The 18,556-nt window shown below is 37.2% G+C and overlaps 2 protein-coding genes across 2 annotated transcripts; both read left to right on the top strand.

Moving 5' to 3' along the window:
* The first annotated feature begins 2,980 nt into the window (after positions 1–2,980).
* On the top strand, positions 2,981–7,729 carry LOC121417333 (4-galactosyl-N-acetylglucosaminide 3-alpha-L-fucosyltransferase 9-like). Its single transcript, XM_041611004.1, has 2 exons — positions 2,981–3,191; positions 4,153–7,729. Exons 1-2 carry the CDS (start codon positions 3,168–3,170, stop codon positions 5,749–5,751), a joined length of 1,623 nt encoding a protein of 540 aa, XP_041466938.1. The 5' UTR covers positions 2,981–3,167; the 3' UTR covers positions 5,752–7,729.
* Positions 7,730–15,308: 7,579 nt separating this feature from the next.
* Positions 15,309–16,735, top strand: LOC121417332 (jerky protein homolog-like; the record flags this gene model as incomplete). Its single annotated transcript, XM_041611003.1, is given in 2 exon segments — positions 15,309–15,612; positions 15,615–16,735. Coding segments are annotated over 2 exon segments (996 nt in total), but the record flags the coding sequence as incomplete, so codon positions are not given.
* Between the last annotated feature and the right edge of the window lie 1,821 nt (positions 16,736–18,556).

Genomic DNA, 18,556 nt, shown 5'->3' with positions numbered 1-18,556 from the left:
TTTTATCATTTGACTATTAGAGTTCATCACATGTTACCGGTGTAATCACTGCATTAATATGAATTGAATTTAAATGAACGTAAAATATAATTATAGTACGCATAAATATAATGACTTCAAAGAGGTTCTGCGAGTAATAACCATCAGCCAATATATTCAGTGTAGGGTTTTATCCACATAGTAGAAATCATAAGGTTAATCAATAAATGCATGTTAAAGCACTTAACCTACTCCAGTGTAAGAAATTAAACACTCATATTTTTGTGTTAGTTCTGCTGCTGTCACCTCAATGGCATTTTAAGTAAGGGTTCCTTCTAGCAAACACTTTACTTAGTGTACACTGTACTAAGCAAACTCAGTACCTTAAATAACACTTTACCTACTTAACACGTTAGATAATGAACACTTTACCTTGTAAAAACTTAACCTAATTAACACTTTACCTAGTTAACACTTTACCTAGTTAACACTTTCCATAGTTAGCACTTTACTAAGTAAACACTTTACCTGGAAAACACTTTATGTAGTTAGCACTTTACTAAGTAAACATGTTACCTTGAAAACACTTTACCTAGTTAACACCATTGTCAAACATACATCACTCACATAGTGTAACTGTTATATACAGTGATCAAGCATGAGGATATATTACTTGAGTCTATTTAACCAGTGTCCATACATCATTCTTTTGCCTTATATATTGAAGAGTTCAGCATATAGACTTCGACTGCTTTATTATTATAAATCAATCGTTTTAGAAATATTGATTATAATAGTTTCTTCAGTAATACCGTAATCATCATTTCCAATGATCAAAAGAAATTGCTAATGTATAGGTTTAGTTAGAAAAAGAGTGATCAAATGACATGAAATTACAATGATAAAAGCCTGAACATCTCATGATACTAAAAATATTAAGAGGGATTAGTTGAAAATGAATGAGCATAATAGATGTATGCGTGATATGTATATGGAATGCCAATTGTTGGTTTTGTAGTTTATCCAAACAAAACACGCTTTTGACATCAAAATCATGAATATCCTTATGTATGATTAGCATTGTTGCACACCAAAAGGTGAAAATTGCACGAAAAAAAATCTTTATGGTAATTGTGAACTTGATAGTAGAGTTTTATGATAACAGCTAAAAGTATGTGTGTTTTGTAGTTGTATTAATCACAAATAGTTTTGTTGGTTAGAGGCATTCCAAATGTGAAAAATATATATATTTGAAAAGATGGGACAAAAATGCTTTATACAGATGTAAGGAAGTGGCTTATTTTGGTAAAGTTAGTTTCACAAATAAATATTGGTTTCAAAAGAATGAAATTTGTCCCTTGTGTTCATGTTGGGTTTGTAATTATTGAAGTATGTAGTTGCTTAAGATTTTTAAAGGTATGTGATAGGTTTGAATCCTATTGTTAAAGGACAAGTTCACCCCATTGAAAAGTTGATCTGAATAAAACAAGTACAACAAGCATTACCCTGAAAATGTCATCAAAAGCTGATGTAAAATAAAGTTATGACATTTTTAAGTTTTGCTGGATTTCATAAAACAATTATATGCACAACCTGATCAGAAGGGAAATGAGGGATTGATGGTGTCAACCCACTCACTGTTCCTTTTGTATTCTAGCATATTGAATATGAAATATTCTCAGATTTTTCCGAACTGTTATTTACTGAAAAAAGAGATATATGACAGAACACCACATTATGGTGAATGTTTGAAAGAAATCGGACAAACAATCAGAAAATGTTGGCTGTATTAGTATTGAGATCTCTAGGATTATGAACATTTCAAATTGGCAACTGGGTAAGTAAATTATAAGTGGTAGGGTCAGTTTCTCCAAAATTATTCAGTGATTTTTTTGTATCCATTCCCTCGGGGCAATGATCAAAATATAACCAAGATAGCAAATTGTTTGATGTCCAAAAAAAAATCACAATCAAATGGTCATTTTACACGTTTTTGTACATGGTTTTGAAAAAAAAAGTGGGGGTCTGAAGCCCCCCTCCCCCCCCCCCCCCCCGTTTCGCGTCCCCTTGTACGAACGATTATATACATAGCAATAAATGATGTGGGATCGTTCGTTCGGTGTTCGTAAAGGTATTTGTGACCAAAGCATTAGGGCTAACACTTTCTAATAGAAGTGACTGCGTTCATCAGTGGCGGATCCAGTATTTCACACAGCTGTTAACTTATGAATGACTTTACGCGCGACTGGATTACCATTGTGGTAAATCAGTGATATACCTATGCAGCTGATTCGCACCAAAGAACAAGACTTTGTTTTAGTCGTGCATAAAGTCGTTCAGAGCTTCAACGAACACGAAAACAGCGCCCTGGGTATCAGTGGCGGGTCCAGAAGGGGAGGGGGCCTTTCCGGCCCGTGCCCCCCCCCCATTGAGAGTCAAAGTAAATATTTTGAAAATAAAAGCACAAATGAAATCACCCCCTCCCTTTGAGAGGAACAGCAAATATTTGTAATATTTATAATGGGAATAAATCGTTGATATAAAAGTGAGGACCATCCCCCCTTTTTTTTGCTTGTCAAGTTTTAAGCGAGACAAAAAAATAACTTTCATTTTTTAGTGACGACCTTTTATTATTTCTTTTTCATTTTTTGGTCAGATTTTTCTTGGGATAATGTGCCCTCCCCCTTTGAAAAATCTTGGACCCCCCTTTGAGAGATAGAGTAAACATTTTAAAGATTTATTAATGGGAATATGTCGTTGATACCAAAATGACCCTTTTTTTCTATTTGCCTGCCAAGGTTTAAGCGAAACAAAATTTAAAAAAAAATGACCTTCATCAATAGTAACAACCTTTTCTTTTCTTTTTCAGATTTTTCTTGGGAAAATTTGCCCTTCCCCTTTTGGAAAATCCTGGATGCGCCCCTGTGGGGATAATGGTCATTCCATGATAAAGGAATGTCTCGTTACGAGGCTCCACAGAACTATGAATACCTTGGTATTTAAACGTCTATTGATAAAGAAAGCGGCGCCAATAGCTATCTCCGTGAGGATCGAGCTTCTTATTAGGAGGGTTACTGCGCTTTCAGCTTGATGATGTTCATAATATGTACAGGAACACTGAGGATTTGATTATGATAACTGCGGCAGTTTGTTGATCATCGTTGTACAACGTGCAATATCTTATTAATATGGACACTGTCTCTAGATGTCTGGTAAGTTATCGTTTTAAACTTTCTTCTTCTGACGTAGGCCACTCATTCAATGAACACCTTGTTCTCACTTACATCTCCATGTGTGGCAAAATAAGGTTGGCAATGTTTGACCTATTTTCTCTTTTTCGTTGGGGCAAACGCTTGATTGTTTTACACTGTCAGTTTCCATTACAGCTTTTTATCATATGAATTGGCGCTAAAGTAATTTAAAGGCATGGTCACACCGCCCGAGCGTTGTTGGAGCGGTCGTGGAGCGGAGAGAGAGAAAAAAAATCATCACCGCTCGCTACCGTTCACCTTTATCGATTTCGATTTTTTTTTTCGATTTATGTTTTCGATTTTTCCCCAATTTTGTGAGCGAAATTTCCCTACCGCGGACCATGACCGCTCCAACAACGGTCCATGCCTTAAACAGAGTCGTTTGTATTCTTAACTGTTTGGATATGAATTAGATTTGAAAAATGTATTTCTATAAGTTTACAAAGGTATATAAGTAAAACAGTGTAAATTTAACTAATAAAAAAAGGATTGCTGAATGGTCCCCTCCCCCCAAAAAAAGAGATAATAATAAACAAATAAATAAATGAATAAATTAAAAAATAGAATTAAATAGATAATGAAAATAAAATAAATGAATAAATAAGTAAAATAAATAAATAAAATGAATAAATAAAAATGAAATGAAAATACTGTGTCAAAAGGTCATTTATCATATCAGTTAGAGGATCGAAAGGGACAGCAATATGTATTTTTTACAGAAATAATTTTTTATCAATGATTGGCCTGTAATCTGGTTACGAATGGCTTGTTACCCGGCCGGGGAATATTTATCTGGCAATTATACTCCGATAAATCAACAGGTATTGGATTGCGTACATGTAGCTGTATCCAATTTTGTTATTTATGAAAACTGTATTATGTCTACATCATGACCTCCAGTCACATTTTTCTTCTATGTTAGGTGACTAAGCTGGTTGTGGCCGTCCTCTCTGGCATCGTGTTTCATGTCGGTCTGAATGTGACACAAACATTCCCTTCCGATGTCACCAAGCCATTTGAAGAGAAGATCAGATGCCGAGTTCGTCCAGTTAATGAATCCATCTTGGAACATGACTTTTACAGTGGAGATTTAATTGAGCCTGATTCGCAAAGACGGGCTTCTGAAGGCTTCATTCATTTTTACGAAGATACCAAACATTATGACTCCCCGCAGGGCCTGTACATTACCAGCGATGGGCACTACCATGCTAACAAACATCTACATAGGAAAACGCCATTGCAAGGGCTTTACTTTGATTATATCCAAGATAACACAACATGTCATCAATTACATTTAGCTGATAAAGAAACTGCTTCAAGCTGTAGGGTACCTGAAGAGGGCGCCCCATCAGTCATTGATGGGAAAGAGGAAATGGACAATGATACAGAACTGGAGGCGGAGAAGACACCAAAATGTATCAAAAGAGTTCATATATTTTCGAGTATGAAACACACGATGACGTTTCCAGAAATGAATCACTTTCGAAGATTTCTACAAACGAGCTCCAAGACAGATTACGAGTCTGACATCGACTGCGTGGCCGAGGGTTACCATTGTGATATAGTCCTTACCCTCGGAGACAGGTTACACTCAATGAGAGGAAAAGATGCAGTGATCTTTGGGATGGTCCCTACAATATGGAAGGGACATGACATGCTTCATATAATTTCGAATATATCTCCTGATCCCTCACAAACTTGGATCTACTTCAGTACGGAGTCTCCTTACAGAGTATCTCGTTGGGCCCAGCCTTTTGACATTGCTTCTTTGAAATACCACGTTCTGATGACCTACAACAGAGAAGCCGATATTCCTATTCCGTTTGGGCATTACAGAGAGTTTGACAACACCACTGGCACGACGGATGATACGGTCATGTCTGATGCCTTTTTCGGGAACAGGACAGGACTTCTTTCCTGGGTGGCAAGCAACTGTAAAGAAGTGTCTTGGCCGAGGATGCCCTTCATCCAGAAAATCCTCGAAGAAATACCCTTGGATGACTACGGCGCGTGCGGACACAAGAAGTGCCTCCCGAGGAGGTCGGAAGCATGCAACAGGTTCTTCGCTAGTTACAAGTTCTTCCTGGCCATTCCTAACTCTGAATGCCGCGACTACATCACCGAAAAATTCTGGATGATATCTCTCCTGTACGGTGCAGTGCCACTCGTCCTAGGTGCCCCCAAGAGGGATTACGAGCAGGTGGCACCACCAAATTCCTTTGTCCATATTGGTGATTTCGAGGACATCAAGGACCTTGCGGAATTCCTCCAGAAAGTTGATCGCGACGAGACCTTGTACAGGAAATTCCACGACTGGAGACGTCGGGGTGAGGTAGTCAACACCTACCCCTTGCGTCCAGGAGATCTGTGTAGGACAATACCTCACATTCATCCTCGGGAGGAGGGCGATATTAAGTACCTTGGGGACTCTGTCTGGTTCACGTCTTGCAGAACACCCCTGAACAACCTTACCGCAAGTCAAGATTATACCGAAATGGAATATTGGTCTCCATGGAAATAATCAATTATTTGCTTGCGGGCGTATAACTTTTTGAGGAACGTACATTAAATGCTTCAATTTCCAAAGATATCATTTTTATATTAGTTTAATGTACTTTTGACATTATGAATGTGATTTTACTATGTTTTTTTTTGTGTTATTATCTACGACTTTATTCATCGTTCTAACGGATAGCTTATGAATTTAATCATGTTTCACCGAAAATAAGTTGTTTTCTTGACTCTCCTTACAAAGGTTTTCTTTTATTATCATCTTTATTTATCATTCTTAACGGATAGTTTATGAATGTAATCATGTTTCACCGAAAATAAGTTTTCTTGACTCTCCTTACAAAGGTTTTTTTTTATCATAATCATCTTTATATATCATTCTTACGGAAAGCTTATGAATTTAATCATTTCCCCCAAGAAAAAAGTTGCATTCTTTACTCTCCCTTCAAATATTGAAGCTGCTAATGAAAATCCACATTAATATCATCTACATGTATTATGAATTATAGCACAAAATAAGATGAAACATCAATAGATGTTTGACGAGCTTTCCCCAAATAATAACATTTTGATTTTTTGCAAAACAGACTTTGTGAAGTCACTTGCTAGCATCTCCCACATCATAAATGACATAAATACTATGATATTTTTTCTTTTATAGAATCGATAATTATTATCATTATTACTCTTATTAACAATAAATAAGGTGTTTATTTAGCTGGTTCTGTTTTCTATGCGCTTTACAATTACGAATAAACAAAATATAGATATACAAAAAAATATAAATGTTTCATTATCATAACATAAACCAAAGTTATGATTGTTGTTTTTGTTAATATTCTTATGATTTAAGACTGCAGTAGTTCTAGATCTACTGTAGATCTTACAATACAATACTTCATGTTGATTTCAGTGAATCCGCATTGTATTTTTTTTTTCATCAGGTAAAAAAAGGTAGAAGATTGATTTAGCATTGTGATAGCAAAATCGACATTTGTCTTTGTTCTAATACCAATAAGTCTACATCTACTTTAGATCTGCATGCACATAGCCGTAAGCTGAAACTTTTCGCTGGGGCATCACAACGTTTTTTTCTTAAACTCAAAAGCGATTGAGTGAAGTGAGCGAGCTTGTCCATATGGTGTTTTGGTATTTCGTCGAGTGAAATTGAAGGGTTTAATGCATACTTTTTGTGGATTTTATAAAAAAAAAATTAGTAAAAATGTAAGTAGGGCCATGGATCTTCAAGCAAGTATTGATTTCCATTTGATTTTTGAGGATCTTTTATCTTGATGTCAAGTTGAACTTTGGCCATTTCTGGTCACGTTTACGATAAATCTTTACTTTATTTAGTTACAGGCACTTAATGTAAAAAGATAGAGAATTGTAAATAATTACGATGGAATTAAACTTTGATAATCTTGCTTCTGTGTGAAATCACACGGATAACCCACTTCTTTTGACATCTGACCTTGAACCTGCATATTGAAGACAACAAAAATATTTCCATAATAGCTGACTAAACATGTTGCTATTGTAACCATTGAATTACTATATCTCTAAAATGTGAAAATTCATAACTAAATAAAGTTAAGATTTGTCATAATTTCGGTCATTTCGTGACCAAGAATGCCCCATTATCTCTTTGATGAGTTATCCACGACTAGAAAATTATAGCCAAGCCAAGTGAGATTCATACCATTTTGGTTCCTTAATTTCATTAACAAAAGCTGAAATAAGCTTACGAAGAATGGTAATAAAGCCATTATAGAAAAATTGTCAGTGAGCGTAACATAATATGTATTCTCATCAGAACGCTTCTTCCTAAAATGCGACTTGAAGATCATTGGTCATTTATGGAAAACAGTCATAATTCCTAGTTAACATAACCCATTCTCTAATGTTAAGATATAGCATTTGAATTTCAAATTTTCGTTTTCAATAATTATTCACAAATCATGAGAGATTAAACGAGTAGTGCGAATTTCTGATGTTTCTTCATTGTATTTTTTTCATTGTAACAAACCTATTAGTAGAATAGTTAATTTCAAATTCATTATACCAACATTTACGTTCTCTCTTTCTCATTTCCTTCTCAACATGGATTCGTTAAACATGTAAAATCTCTACTATTCAAGTGCCAGATTTTAAGAGAGACTGGAAGGGGAGGAGGAGATAGGGGGTGGGAGAAGGGGGGGGGGGGGAAAGGGGGGGGGGTACAGAGAAAAGAACAAAAGGGAATATGTTTAAGCAACCAATTCAGTTTCAGTTGGCAATTTGCAGCATGAATTGGCAATTTTATTTATAATAAGGTGGTAAATCGACACAAGCGCACCTTTCGACTTATCAATTTTTTTTCTCATTCACTCTCCATCTTTCGCTCTTTCTCCAGCCTTACATCGATGGGCCTGACACATGTAGTGTATCCCTCATAATCAGCAATTTCTGGCATTTTTTTTTTTTTGGGGGGGGATGATAAATAACTATGATTAAATGGGAAGTTAACCCTACAAATAAATTTGTTAAAATACCCTACACCCCAAAATGAAAAAGAAATATTGCAGGTCTGATGAAAATCCATCAAAGATTGAAAAAAATGACGTCATATACGTGCACCTGCCAAAAATAAAATGCATTAATTCCAATTTCATTGATGGTTGATGAATAAAGATGTTTTTCTATCATGAGCGGGTGTGAAATGATTTGTTTGTCTGTTGATGAACTGAAAGTAAAATAAAAACAGTTTTCAAATTTTTGAGAAAATGACATTTCATTGATTTTTCTAACAAACCATAATGGGTCATTCCCGTCTGAGGCTACCCTATTTTTACTATAATTGTTTTTTTTCAAGATTAACCTCATAAAGAAATGTGACATTAATGTTCCAAAAGATATTTCTTCGCCATGGCCGTCGTATTTAAGGGGGGGGGGGGTGCAAAGTGACTAAAAAGGCGCCCTTCATGTTTTAATGGAAAACAGGGGGTTGAAAAATTATCAGGGTTTATGACACAGCGAATTCTTTTCAGTTTATTTTCCCTTGTCTCCCCTCTCTTTTTTTCTCACGTTTTCCTCTTTCATTTTTTCTTAAATTTAAATCTTTGTAGAAATATCAAAGGGGGGGGGGGCGGGTTTTTATGGCACCCCCTGACACCCACACACAGAATCTCTACGCACCCTCTCTCTCATCCTTTCCACTCTTGTACCGATTTTATCTCTCTCTACACACACACACACGCACCAACACTCTCCCATTCCATCTTACACACCCACAAAATCTCTACAGACTCCGCACACACACACTCTCCCCTTATCCCCTCTCTTATTTCCTCTCTATCCACACTCATCCCGTAGCCCCCCCCCCATGTCCTATATTTTTTTATTCTCTCTTTATCTCAAACCTGCACACACCCTCTCTACGTACCTCCTCCCCCTCTTTCAATTCACCTCTATCTACTCTCATCCGGTACCCGCCCTGCCATTCTCCCCTTTTATTTTCGCTCTCTCTCTCTCATCCATACACTCATACAGACTCCCTGCCAAACCCTTTCTATTCATAATACTCCCTCGTTCCGTACCCACCCTGCCCTTTTCCCTTTCTATTTTCGCTCCCTCTCTCATCCATCTTACACACCCACACACAGACTCTCTACGTACCTCCCCCCTCTCATTTCATCTCTACCCACACTCATTTGGTGCCCACCCTGCCATGCTCCTATTTTCGCTCTTCTCCCTCTCTCATCCATTTACACACCTACACTCTGCGCACAACCCTTTCTCTTCATAATACACACTCGTTTGGTGCCCAAACTCCCGTGCCGCCTTCTCTTGTTCATTCACTACCCCCCCCCCCTCTCTCTTAATCTCTTTATTTCTCGCTTCTTTTCCACAAGGGGACCGTAATACAAAGCTTAGCGATGATTGTAGAACATTTTTCTTCGATTGATTCCAATGACTACAATGTACAATCAATCGTGAAAATCAAGCGTACAATCAATAGCTAACCTTTGTGTTACGGGACCCAGTTTATGTCCACATCCACCCATCTCCTTCCAAATAATTATTATTCCAGGTCCACGATTCAATAAAAATACAACTTCACTCATAAATATAAGAAAAAGTGCACATTTTATTCATTGCTCCGTACTAAAAATAATTTCAAAGACACAATTCATGAAAATGAGTTTGACATGAAGAAGGCATCATAATTCATAGGAATTTTAATGAACATAACTTTGTGGGTTTACATGCTACAGAATGATGTTCAGGCGCTGTTCACATGTTTTGGCCAGCATTAGAGTGGCAACCGCTTTGACAGATAAAAATCCCATTACTTGGGATTTAGAAATTGAATTCTTCAACAGGAATTAAATTTCCTTACATCGAGAAATCATTTTGTGCTGTTTCAATAATTGTAGGTATCTTAACTACATTGGTGCTAAAAAGTTAATGAACCCACCCCACCTCCATGCTGAGTGTTCAATGGAGACAGCACGACTAATGTTCGGCAAGCCCAGGAAAAACCAACTTTATAAATGTGATATTTTATCACCCGACTTGAACATTAAAATGTCTAAAACTTGAACACTTGAAATAGGTTCATTTTCTTGTGGGGTTCACTAACTTTTTACACAGCAAAAACTGTGGTGTTAACCGGTGTACACAGAGGACCACACCAGTTATTTTACACCGGTGTTAAATTGGTGGTGTTAGTTTTACACATATGGTTGTTACATTTACACTCTTTGGTGCAATGTTCAATCTCTAGGGTGTTATTTTAACACCTCAGGGTGTGGTCCTCTATTAACACCAGTTGGTGTCAGTTTTAACACCACAGTTTTTACAGTGTAGCACCACTCTTCAAATCATCTTGTTCTACATGAGACCCTCATGCCTTGAAACATATCTGCCTAAAATGACAGTCATTTTGCAGTCATACCATACTGAAGAAACCAAATCAACTTGTGCATATTTTTTTTTTTTTTTACATTTTTCGTAGCATTTTTTTTCACTATAATCATCTATTATTGAAACGTACACAGCAAAAACTGTGGTGCTAACCGGTGTACATAGAGGACCACAACAGTTATTTTACACCAGTGGTAAATTGGTGGTGTTATTTTTACACCGATAGGTGTTATTACAACACATTTTGTTGTTAATTTACACTCTTTGGTGTTATGTTCAATCTTTAGGGTGAAATTTTAACACCTGAGGGTGTGGTCCTCTATTAACACCAATTGGTGTCAGTTTTAACACCACAGTGTTGACCCTTTGTATTTTTTCAAATAGCTTGTCCAGACACAAAAAAAAATGATATTGCAGACATCATGATTCTATTATCATTGTTCATTGTTCAACTAAACATTCACAGAAACATGATACTCATCAGCACACTGGATTTTTTTAAACATTCATCAATGTATATAGCTCGGGAAATAATCTTTAGACTACTAAGCTCCTTAACATTATGGTCTAATAATTATTCCTCGAGCTGTACAATATTTGTCACTATAGGGGAAATAGATTAAGTACTGAATGAATTCAAATGGGCTCATACATCTTCATAAGATCTAATATTAAAACCAATATTTATCAAGTCATTTACTATTCATTCCATGTATAACGATAACTGATTGCACACAACTTTCACACAGAAGCCCATTTGTAATGAACGTAAATTTTGAATCAATTCAAAGTGTAACGCATCTTCTCTTTCTTTCAATCATTTGTTTGAAGGAACAAGCAAAATCCTTTTAAAAAAAGAAGAAGTACAATACATGCCAAGAAGTAAAAGTGTAAAACACATTTTTGGTAGTTATTTCAGTCTTATTTGAAAAAAAATCAAAATCTTTTGATAAACCAAGCAGTAATGAAACCAAGCAGAGGCACATGACAGTTATCAGTTGATTATATTTCAAAAGGGTTGCATAAAAATCAATTGCCAAGAGGCAGCAGCCAATCACCATCACTGTTACATCCATATTTTGGCCAAAGCACTGGCCTGGATCCTGTCAGACTTGTTCTTTCATAAGTATTTCATTGCAAATACATACATACAAGGACAAAGTACACACCACTATGGTTAAATGCAACAGGTCTACCACTAAGGAGTATTATGGGATAGTAAGAAATCGCACACATTCGTTATTTCGAAGGTTCGTTAGTCCGAAAAAGAGTGAGGTTCGTTAATCAGAAAACGAAATGAGGTTAGTAAATCCAAAGGTTCGTAAGTCCGAAAATGCAATGATTAACAAACCTTATTTCGTTTTCGGACTAACGAACCTTCGGAACAACAAACCTTATTTCGTTTTTGCATTAATGAACCTTCAGAACATCAAACCTTATTTCGTTTTCGGATGATCGAACCTTCGGAATAATGCCAAAAATGTTCGGATTAACGAACCCTTTTACGTTTTCGGATTAACGAACATCGAGGTATAGGCAATTTACGTGTTTCGGAATTACGAACCTTCGGAATATAGAACCTTTGGATATACGAACCTTCGGAATTACAAAGTGTAACCATAAGAAATTGAGGTAGACGTCTACAAGACTTGACTGGAGCAAACACAAACTTAAAAAGTATGGCCTTTTCAATGACATTGCAGATTTCGAGGTGAAATTAGACCCTCTTTCATTAGAAGCCTATTCATCTGAATGTATTAACCAGTCTTAATGTCAATGAACTGAATGGTAAATTGGACTTGGCTCATACTCTCCAATAGGGAGTCAAAATCTTACTTTACATAGTACCCTTAGTGATGTGGCCCCAAAGGAAATATCCTGGGGTACGACAGGACATAATGTCATTATCTACAAATGGTTATTGTGAATGAAAAAAATTGATTTTTTTTTGGACAAATGGCACTATACAAATGTTATTCAACATGATCATAATCATCATCATCATCAAGAAAGTTAATCAATCAAATTGATATCTTGTGTAAAGGTGTTCCTAACACCTTTATTTTGTAAATCTTGCTTCATGTAATATCTTTTTTTTTAAATGAAGCACTTTATAGCAAATTTGGCAACCAAATGAAAAAAGGAAACGAGACCTTCCCATGCACACCTGGGGACAGCTGACTTCCCCAAAACGACCCAGATGGGAACAGCTAGCTGCCCAGTGTACTAAACAATGTAGGATGGACGATGTGTAAGTAAACAAATGTGGCCTATCCTGTTCACCCTTCCCCGAACGGCTTCATGACATGGTTGTGGCCCAGAGGATTTGATATATACTTTCATCCCAAAAGGTGTAGATGGTATATGAAAAGAAAGGGAAAAAGAGTGATGTTGAAGCACCCTGTAGAGCGGGGGGGGGGGGGGGGGGGGGGTGGAGGAGGTCATGAACTTTTGTGTCCCACATTTTAATATGGACCCCAAATTCCTCTCCAGTGAGCAAGCCCACAGCCCACCATACACAAAGATGGGAGGTGGAAGTTGGCTGTAGGGATACACCCAAACGTGCCAGCTCTTTTACAAAGGCTAAGTGGGAACGATTGGTTAGGATAAATCCAGAAACCCCTAGTTGCGGGACTGAGCGAGATCAGTTTTGTTTTTTCTGTCAAATTCCAGTAATGACCTGTCCACAGGGCAATATTTTGAGACTTCTTGGTCAGGGAACCCAAGGCAGAGTATTAGTCCTACACTTGAGGGGTAGGATTCCAAGCAGAACATTGCGTATGCAGCACATATATTTATGTTAGTGTGTAGACTACTACAGAAACCTTACTCCCTTGCCAGAGGTTACATCTCCACAACTTTTCTAGTGATGTCGTGCAAAGTAGTCCCTCTTGGTTCTTTTGATTGGATGTTTTACACCATTAGAAAAATAAATTACACAAAATATAGGCCTACAGAAACACTACGTTGTTTGATTGCTTGTTTCTTTTTTTTAGTGTAAGGGCAAGATATACCACCCAGAGTATCTGGCAATCACTCCACTTCAGAGCCTGATTTTTTGCCCGATTATGCTGCTGACATCTACAGAGACACACTGTATGTACATCGTCAAAGAGGTTCTTCAACTCTTGAATTTGATGGAGGAAGATCTATGCGAAAATTGCTGCTGAAGTACTAGATAGGTAATTACGCCACTCACTACAATATTAATTTTTCCCCCAAATTTCCAAATAATCAAGTTCCTCTAATACGCAAGTATATTTAGTTTTAGTTCAATGTTGATGTCAAAATTTTCAACTAACCCGGCAAAAATGGCGACCTCCATCCAGAGACTTCATATCTACACTATATGTAATTCTTCAAATATTTAGAGATAAAACTTCTACCATGTGATCCAAAATAGTTTTTGTAGTGTAATATGTGTGAATGATATGATCTCGTAGACTGTACTCCAAATGTCTTTGTACACATTGGCAACCAAATACACAAATCCTCTCAATGAAATAATGTTGCAACTATACTGGAAACTTTTCTTGCAAAACATCACATTTAATAGTATTCTACTGATTTAACTATAGATTTGGAAAAGATGTCTTCTAGAAGTAGTACTAGGCATAGCTAATACCTGTTACCCTTTTATTCTTTTAATTTGATCAAAGGGTCAACTAGTATAGGAGGATGATGAAACAAGAATACTTAGACGGAGTCATACTTGTCAGACTTCTTATGGAAAGACCCTTTGATTCTAAAGGTATTTACCATACATACATGTGCATATCATGAAATGCTATCTGTTTCATGTGTGACATTTACATTGACCAGGTCATCACAAATAGTTTTTGTAGTGTTTTATATGTTATGGATTCAATCTCGTAGGCTGTAGTCTAAATGTCAGTAGTGAATATCATCATTCAGTTCCTCTGTTCATGAATAACTTTGCTTTGTACACATTGACAACCAAATACACGAACTCTCTCCATGATACTAATGTTGCCACTATACTGGCACCTTATCTGGCAAATTATCACAATTATGTTGATAGAGTTAACATCTGACGAGCAGTGAAAACTTTGAAGGAGAAGGTGAATTGGATTGGATGAGACGAAAGTCAAAGAATACCATTCTCCTGCTCAAGAAAACAAATTTCTTACTCACGCATTTCAGGTTACACAAAGACGACAAGAGCTAAATTTGATGATAGATATAAAACAAGTAGATGGGAGGTATATAGGCGCCTACTTAAGTGTAAAAGAAAGTATAATTCCCTCGTATGGACGCAGGTTGATGAGGGCAATATTGCGATCAATACTGTGCGCATCAAAATGTCCAGAAAAGAACAATGCTCTGAAAGCTGCCATCCATGACTCAATTGAAGAATTTGAAAATCATAGATGGCAAAGAAATATTGCTTGAAAAGTATGTTGGAGGAGATTTGAAATGTCTCAAATTACGGGCATCTCATCTTTTCAGGGAAATATTCTTGCCTATGGTGTATCTGCAGCAGTTGCGAACGATTTGACATGCCAAAGAATTGGTCTTGCACAGATGTGGAAAAGGGCGTCGGCTCGTAGGAGAAAGTGGGGCATAACGGACCCTGGGGGCAAAACAGAACTTTGAAATTAGCATATGTTAAAAAAGCCGCCCTCTGTGCAAATTCTTTGAAAAAGGGAAGATGGCGAAATAACTTCAGCACTGAATTTTCATCCAGTAAACATATTCTTTGACCTGCTCGAACCTCTTATGGACAAGCACAAGTTTCCACCAAACAATATCTACAACGTTGACGAAACGGGGATCAGTACTGTGCAGAGCAGACCATCAAAAGTTCTTGCAAAGACCGGAAGGAAACAAGTTGGGTCCTTGGTTTCAGCGGAACGTGGTCAGACCGTCACAGTCGAAACGTGCATGAGCGTTACAGGGTCTTTCATCCCACCAATGTTTGTCTTCCCACGTGTCAGAATGAAGATGAACTAATGGATAAAGCTCCTCCAGGGTCAATCCATGAGTGTCACAAGAGTGGATGGATGCAGATGGACATATTCACAAAATGGTTCAAGCATTTCATCCGCTCGTCTGGCGCTTCTAAGGACAATCCAGTGTTGTTGATACTTGATGGCCATGCAACACATGTCAGAAACTTGGACGTCATAGACCTTGCCAGAGACAATGGTGTTGTAATGCTGTGTCTGCCTCCACATTGCTCTCACAGAATGCAGCCACTTGATGTGAGCTTCATGAAGCCACTGTCATCATACTACGACCAAGAACTGGAAAAATGGTTGAGAAACAATCCAAGTCGAGTTATCACGTCCTTCCAGGTTGCAGAGTTGTTTGGCAATGCATACATGAGGGCAGCAACTACCCAGGTGGCAGCTAGTGGGTTCCGCAAAACAGGAATATATCCTACCAACAGAGATGTCTTCCTCCCTCATGAATTCCTAGCGGCAGATGTGACAGATCTTCCCATGGATGACAGAGACAACAAAGAACACGGTGAATCAGGAGTTGAAGTAGCTGCTCCAGGTTGTGAGGATAAGGTTGATGGTGAAGAAGGCATTCCAGAGTTGACTGACACAGTAGACTCCGAAGAACCTGACAAGGAAACTCATGGAGCAGCTACAGAAGGCTCCAAACCTGCTTGCCATTCCAACAACTCCTGATACTGACAACGGTAATGCAGGTCCCTCAACTTCTCGGTACCAATTGTAATGTAGTGATTGTATGAATCACTACATATACACAGTCTAGACTTCATAATGTATATGCCCCCTTCTCAGAACCATCCTTTTCAACCCCCTTCTCAGAACCCTTATCATTAATTTAATCCAAGCCATTAAAACCCTTATTGTTCATAGTCAAACAAACTCCAATCAGAGAACAAAGAACTGCCTTCCCCTTCCCAATAATTAAACCCCTTTAGTCCTATATCCAAATCCTTTAGTCCATATATGTAGTGATTCATACAATCACTACATTACACAATCACCATTTGTCATTTCCCCACCTCCTAAAGCTAGTACTACCTCCAGGACCAAGAGATCGAATGCACGACGTGGCAAAGCTGTGTTCCTAACAGAAAGCCCTTACAAGTCTGAACTTATCCTCTCAAAGACAACTCGGGCAAAGAAGGGAAATTCAGGAAAAGCGCCCACATGCAACAAGCGATCTTCTGATGTCCAGCCTCAGACCGGTGGGAAAAGAAAGCGCATGACAGAACAACCAGAAGCAGAGAATGACACTTCATCCAATGAAGATGATGATGCCGAGTGTATCTACTGCAGTGAGCTGTGGAGTGCAGGCAAGGATGGCATGATCAAGTGCTCACTCTGTTTTGGATGGGCACATGAAGCTTGCACGGGAAAAGAGGGTGATTCTGATGAAGAATTCGTATGTGATCTCTGTTCTTAAAAAAAAAAAAAAAAAAAACTTCATTAAGATCAGGACTAGATATGACCCAAGGTAGACATCAGTGTCAGGATTATAGTTTGTCAGTGTTAAAGTTGATATACATTAGCCGTTTACATGACTTTTCATTGTCACTTTGGTGAAAGAAAAATTACGTTTTCCAAAGGTTTTCATTACAGTGGTTTTCAAAGTATGGGCCTAGCAGTTGGTTTCAACGTAGTAGTAGTCTTATCGCAACACATATTTGCCCCAGATTCAAGTAAAAAACACAGACATGTGTTATATTTTATATATATATATATATATATATATTTTTTTTTTTTTTTCAGTTTCCCAGTTATTTTTTTTTTAATATTTATAAGCAAGCAGAATTCAAAGTATGCATGGGCCTAGCAGTTGGTTTCAATGCAATAGATTTGATTTGATTTTGAATTTATTTCTGCACTCAGCATAAATATTCAACATATCATCTAGGTGATACAATTGAGTTTTACAAAACAAGTTAAGAAATAGTCATAACAAAGCAATGAAAAATTAATATAAAAAAGTAGCAATATTCAATGAAAATAAAATAACAGTTTAAACGAATGCAGGAGACCGCCATCGTGAGCGGTTAAGCTTGAAGATGATGGCGGCCTCGTAAAATGGTACATAAATTTCTTTCATTGATCAAGTGGGTGCAATGCAGGTGCGGGTGCAGTAAAGGGCAGTTGAATAATTAACTTGAAGAGGGGGATGCATATGATTCAATGGTTTTTCTTTTAATAGTGGCTTTAAATGAGTATATTGTTAAACATGACTTAACGTTGTTTGGAAAGTTGTTCCAAATATCGGGACCATAATGTCGAATTGATTTATGAGTTATTAATAACTTAGGGTTGGTGAGATGAAGGTTTCCTGATGTGCGGGTTGGGTAGGAATGAACAGACCTGTTAAACCTAAACATATTATTAAAGGACGGAGGAAGTTGATTATTAAAGTATTTGAACATAAAGATAGCTACTTGAATCGTATTGATATCAAAGATTTTTAAGGTTTTAAGTTTATGAAACAAAGGGTCAGAATGAGCCAAGTAATGTGACCCTGTGCACATACGGATTGCTCTTTTTTGTAGTTTAAAGATGGAGTTTAGTTTAAAAGAACCACAATTTGCCCAAACGATATTACAATATGTTATATAAGGGAGGACTAATGAATTGTATAATAAGAATAAAGTTTTGTCAGGAAGAGTGAATTTTAACTTAGAAATTATTCCAATACTTTTGGAGACGGACATCGTAACATGGTGAATGTGTTGATTCCAAGTCAAAAATTCATCCATAATTATACCTAAAAATTTAGATTGGTTTTTCTGTTCAAGGGGGGTGCCGTCAATGTTAATGTGAATCGGTGTGTTAATGTTATGGGAATGGTGTCTGAAATACATATAATGTGTCTTTTTTGTATTAAGGGAGAGTTTGTTGGCTTTGAACCAGTTTGACACTTTGTCTATTTCACGATTAACG

This window comes from Lytechinus variegatus, chromosome 6 (genome assembly GCF_018143015.1).
Source record: "Lytechinus variegatus isolate NC3 chromosome 6, Lvar_3.0, whole genome shotgun sequence".
NCBI classification, from domain to species: Eukaryota; Metazoa; Echinodermata; class Echinoidea; order Temnopleuroida; family Toxopneustidae; genus Lytechinus; species Lytechinus variegatus.
The sequence above is the reverse complement of the archived record's forward strand: the minus strand, read 5'-3'. Positions and strand labels throughout refer to the sequence as shown.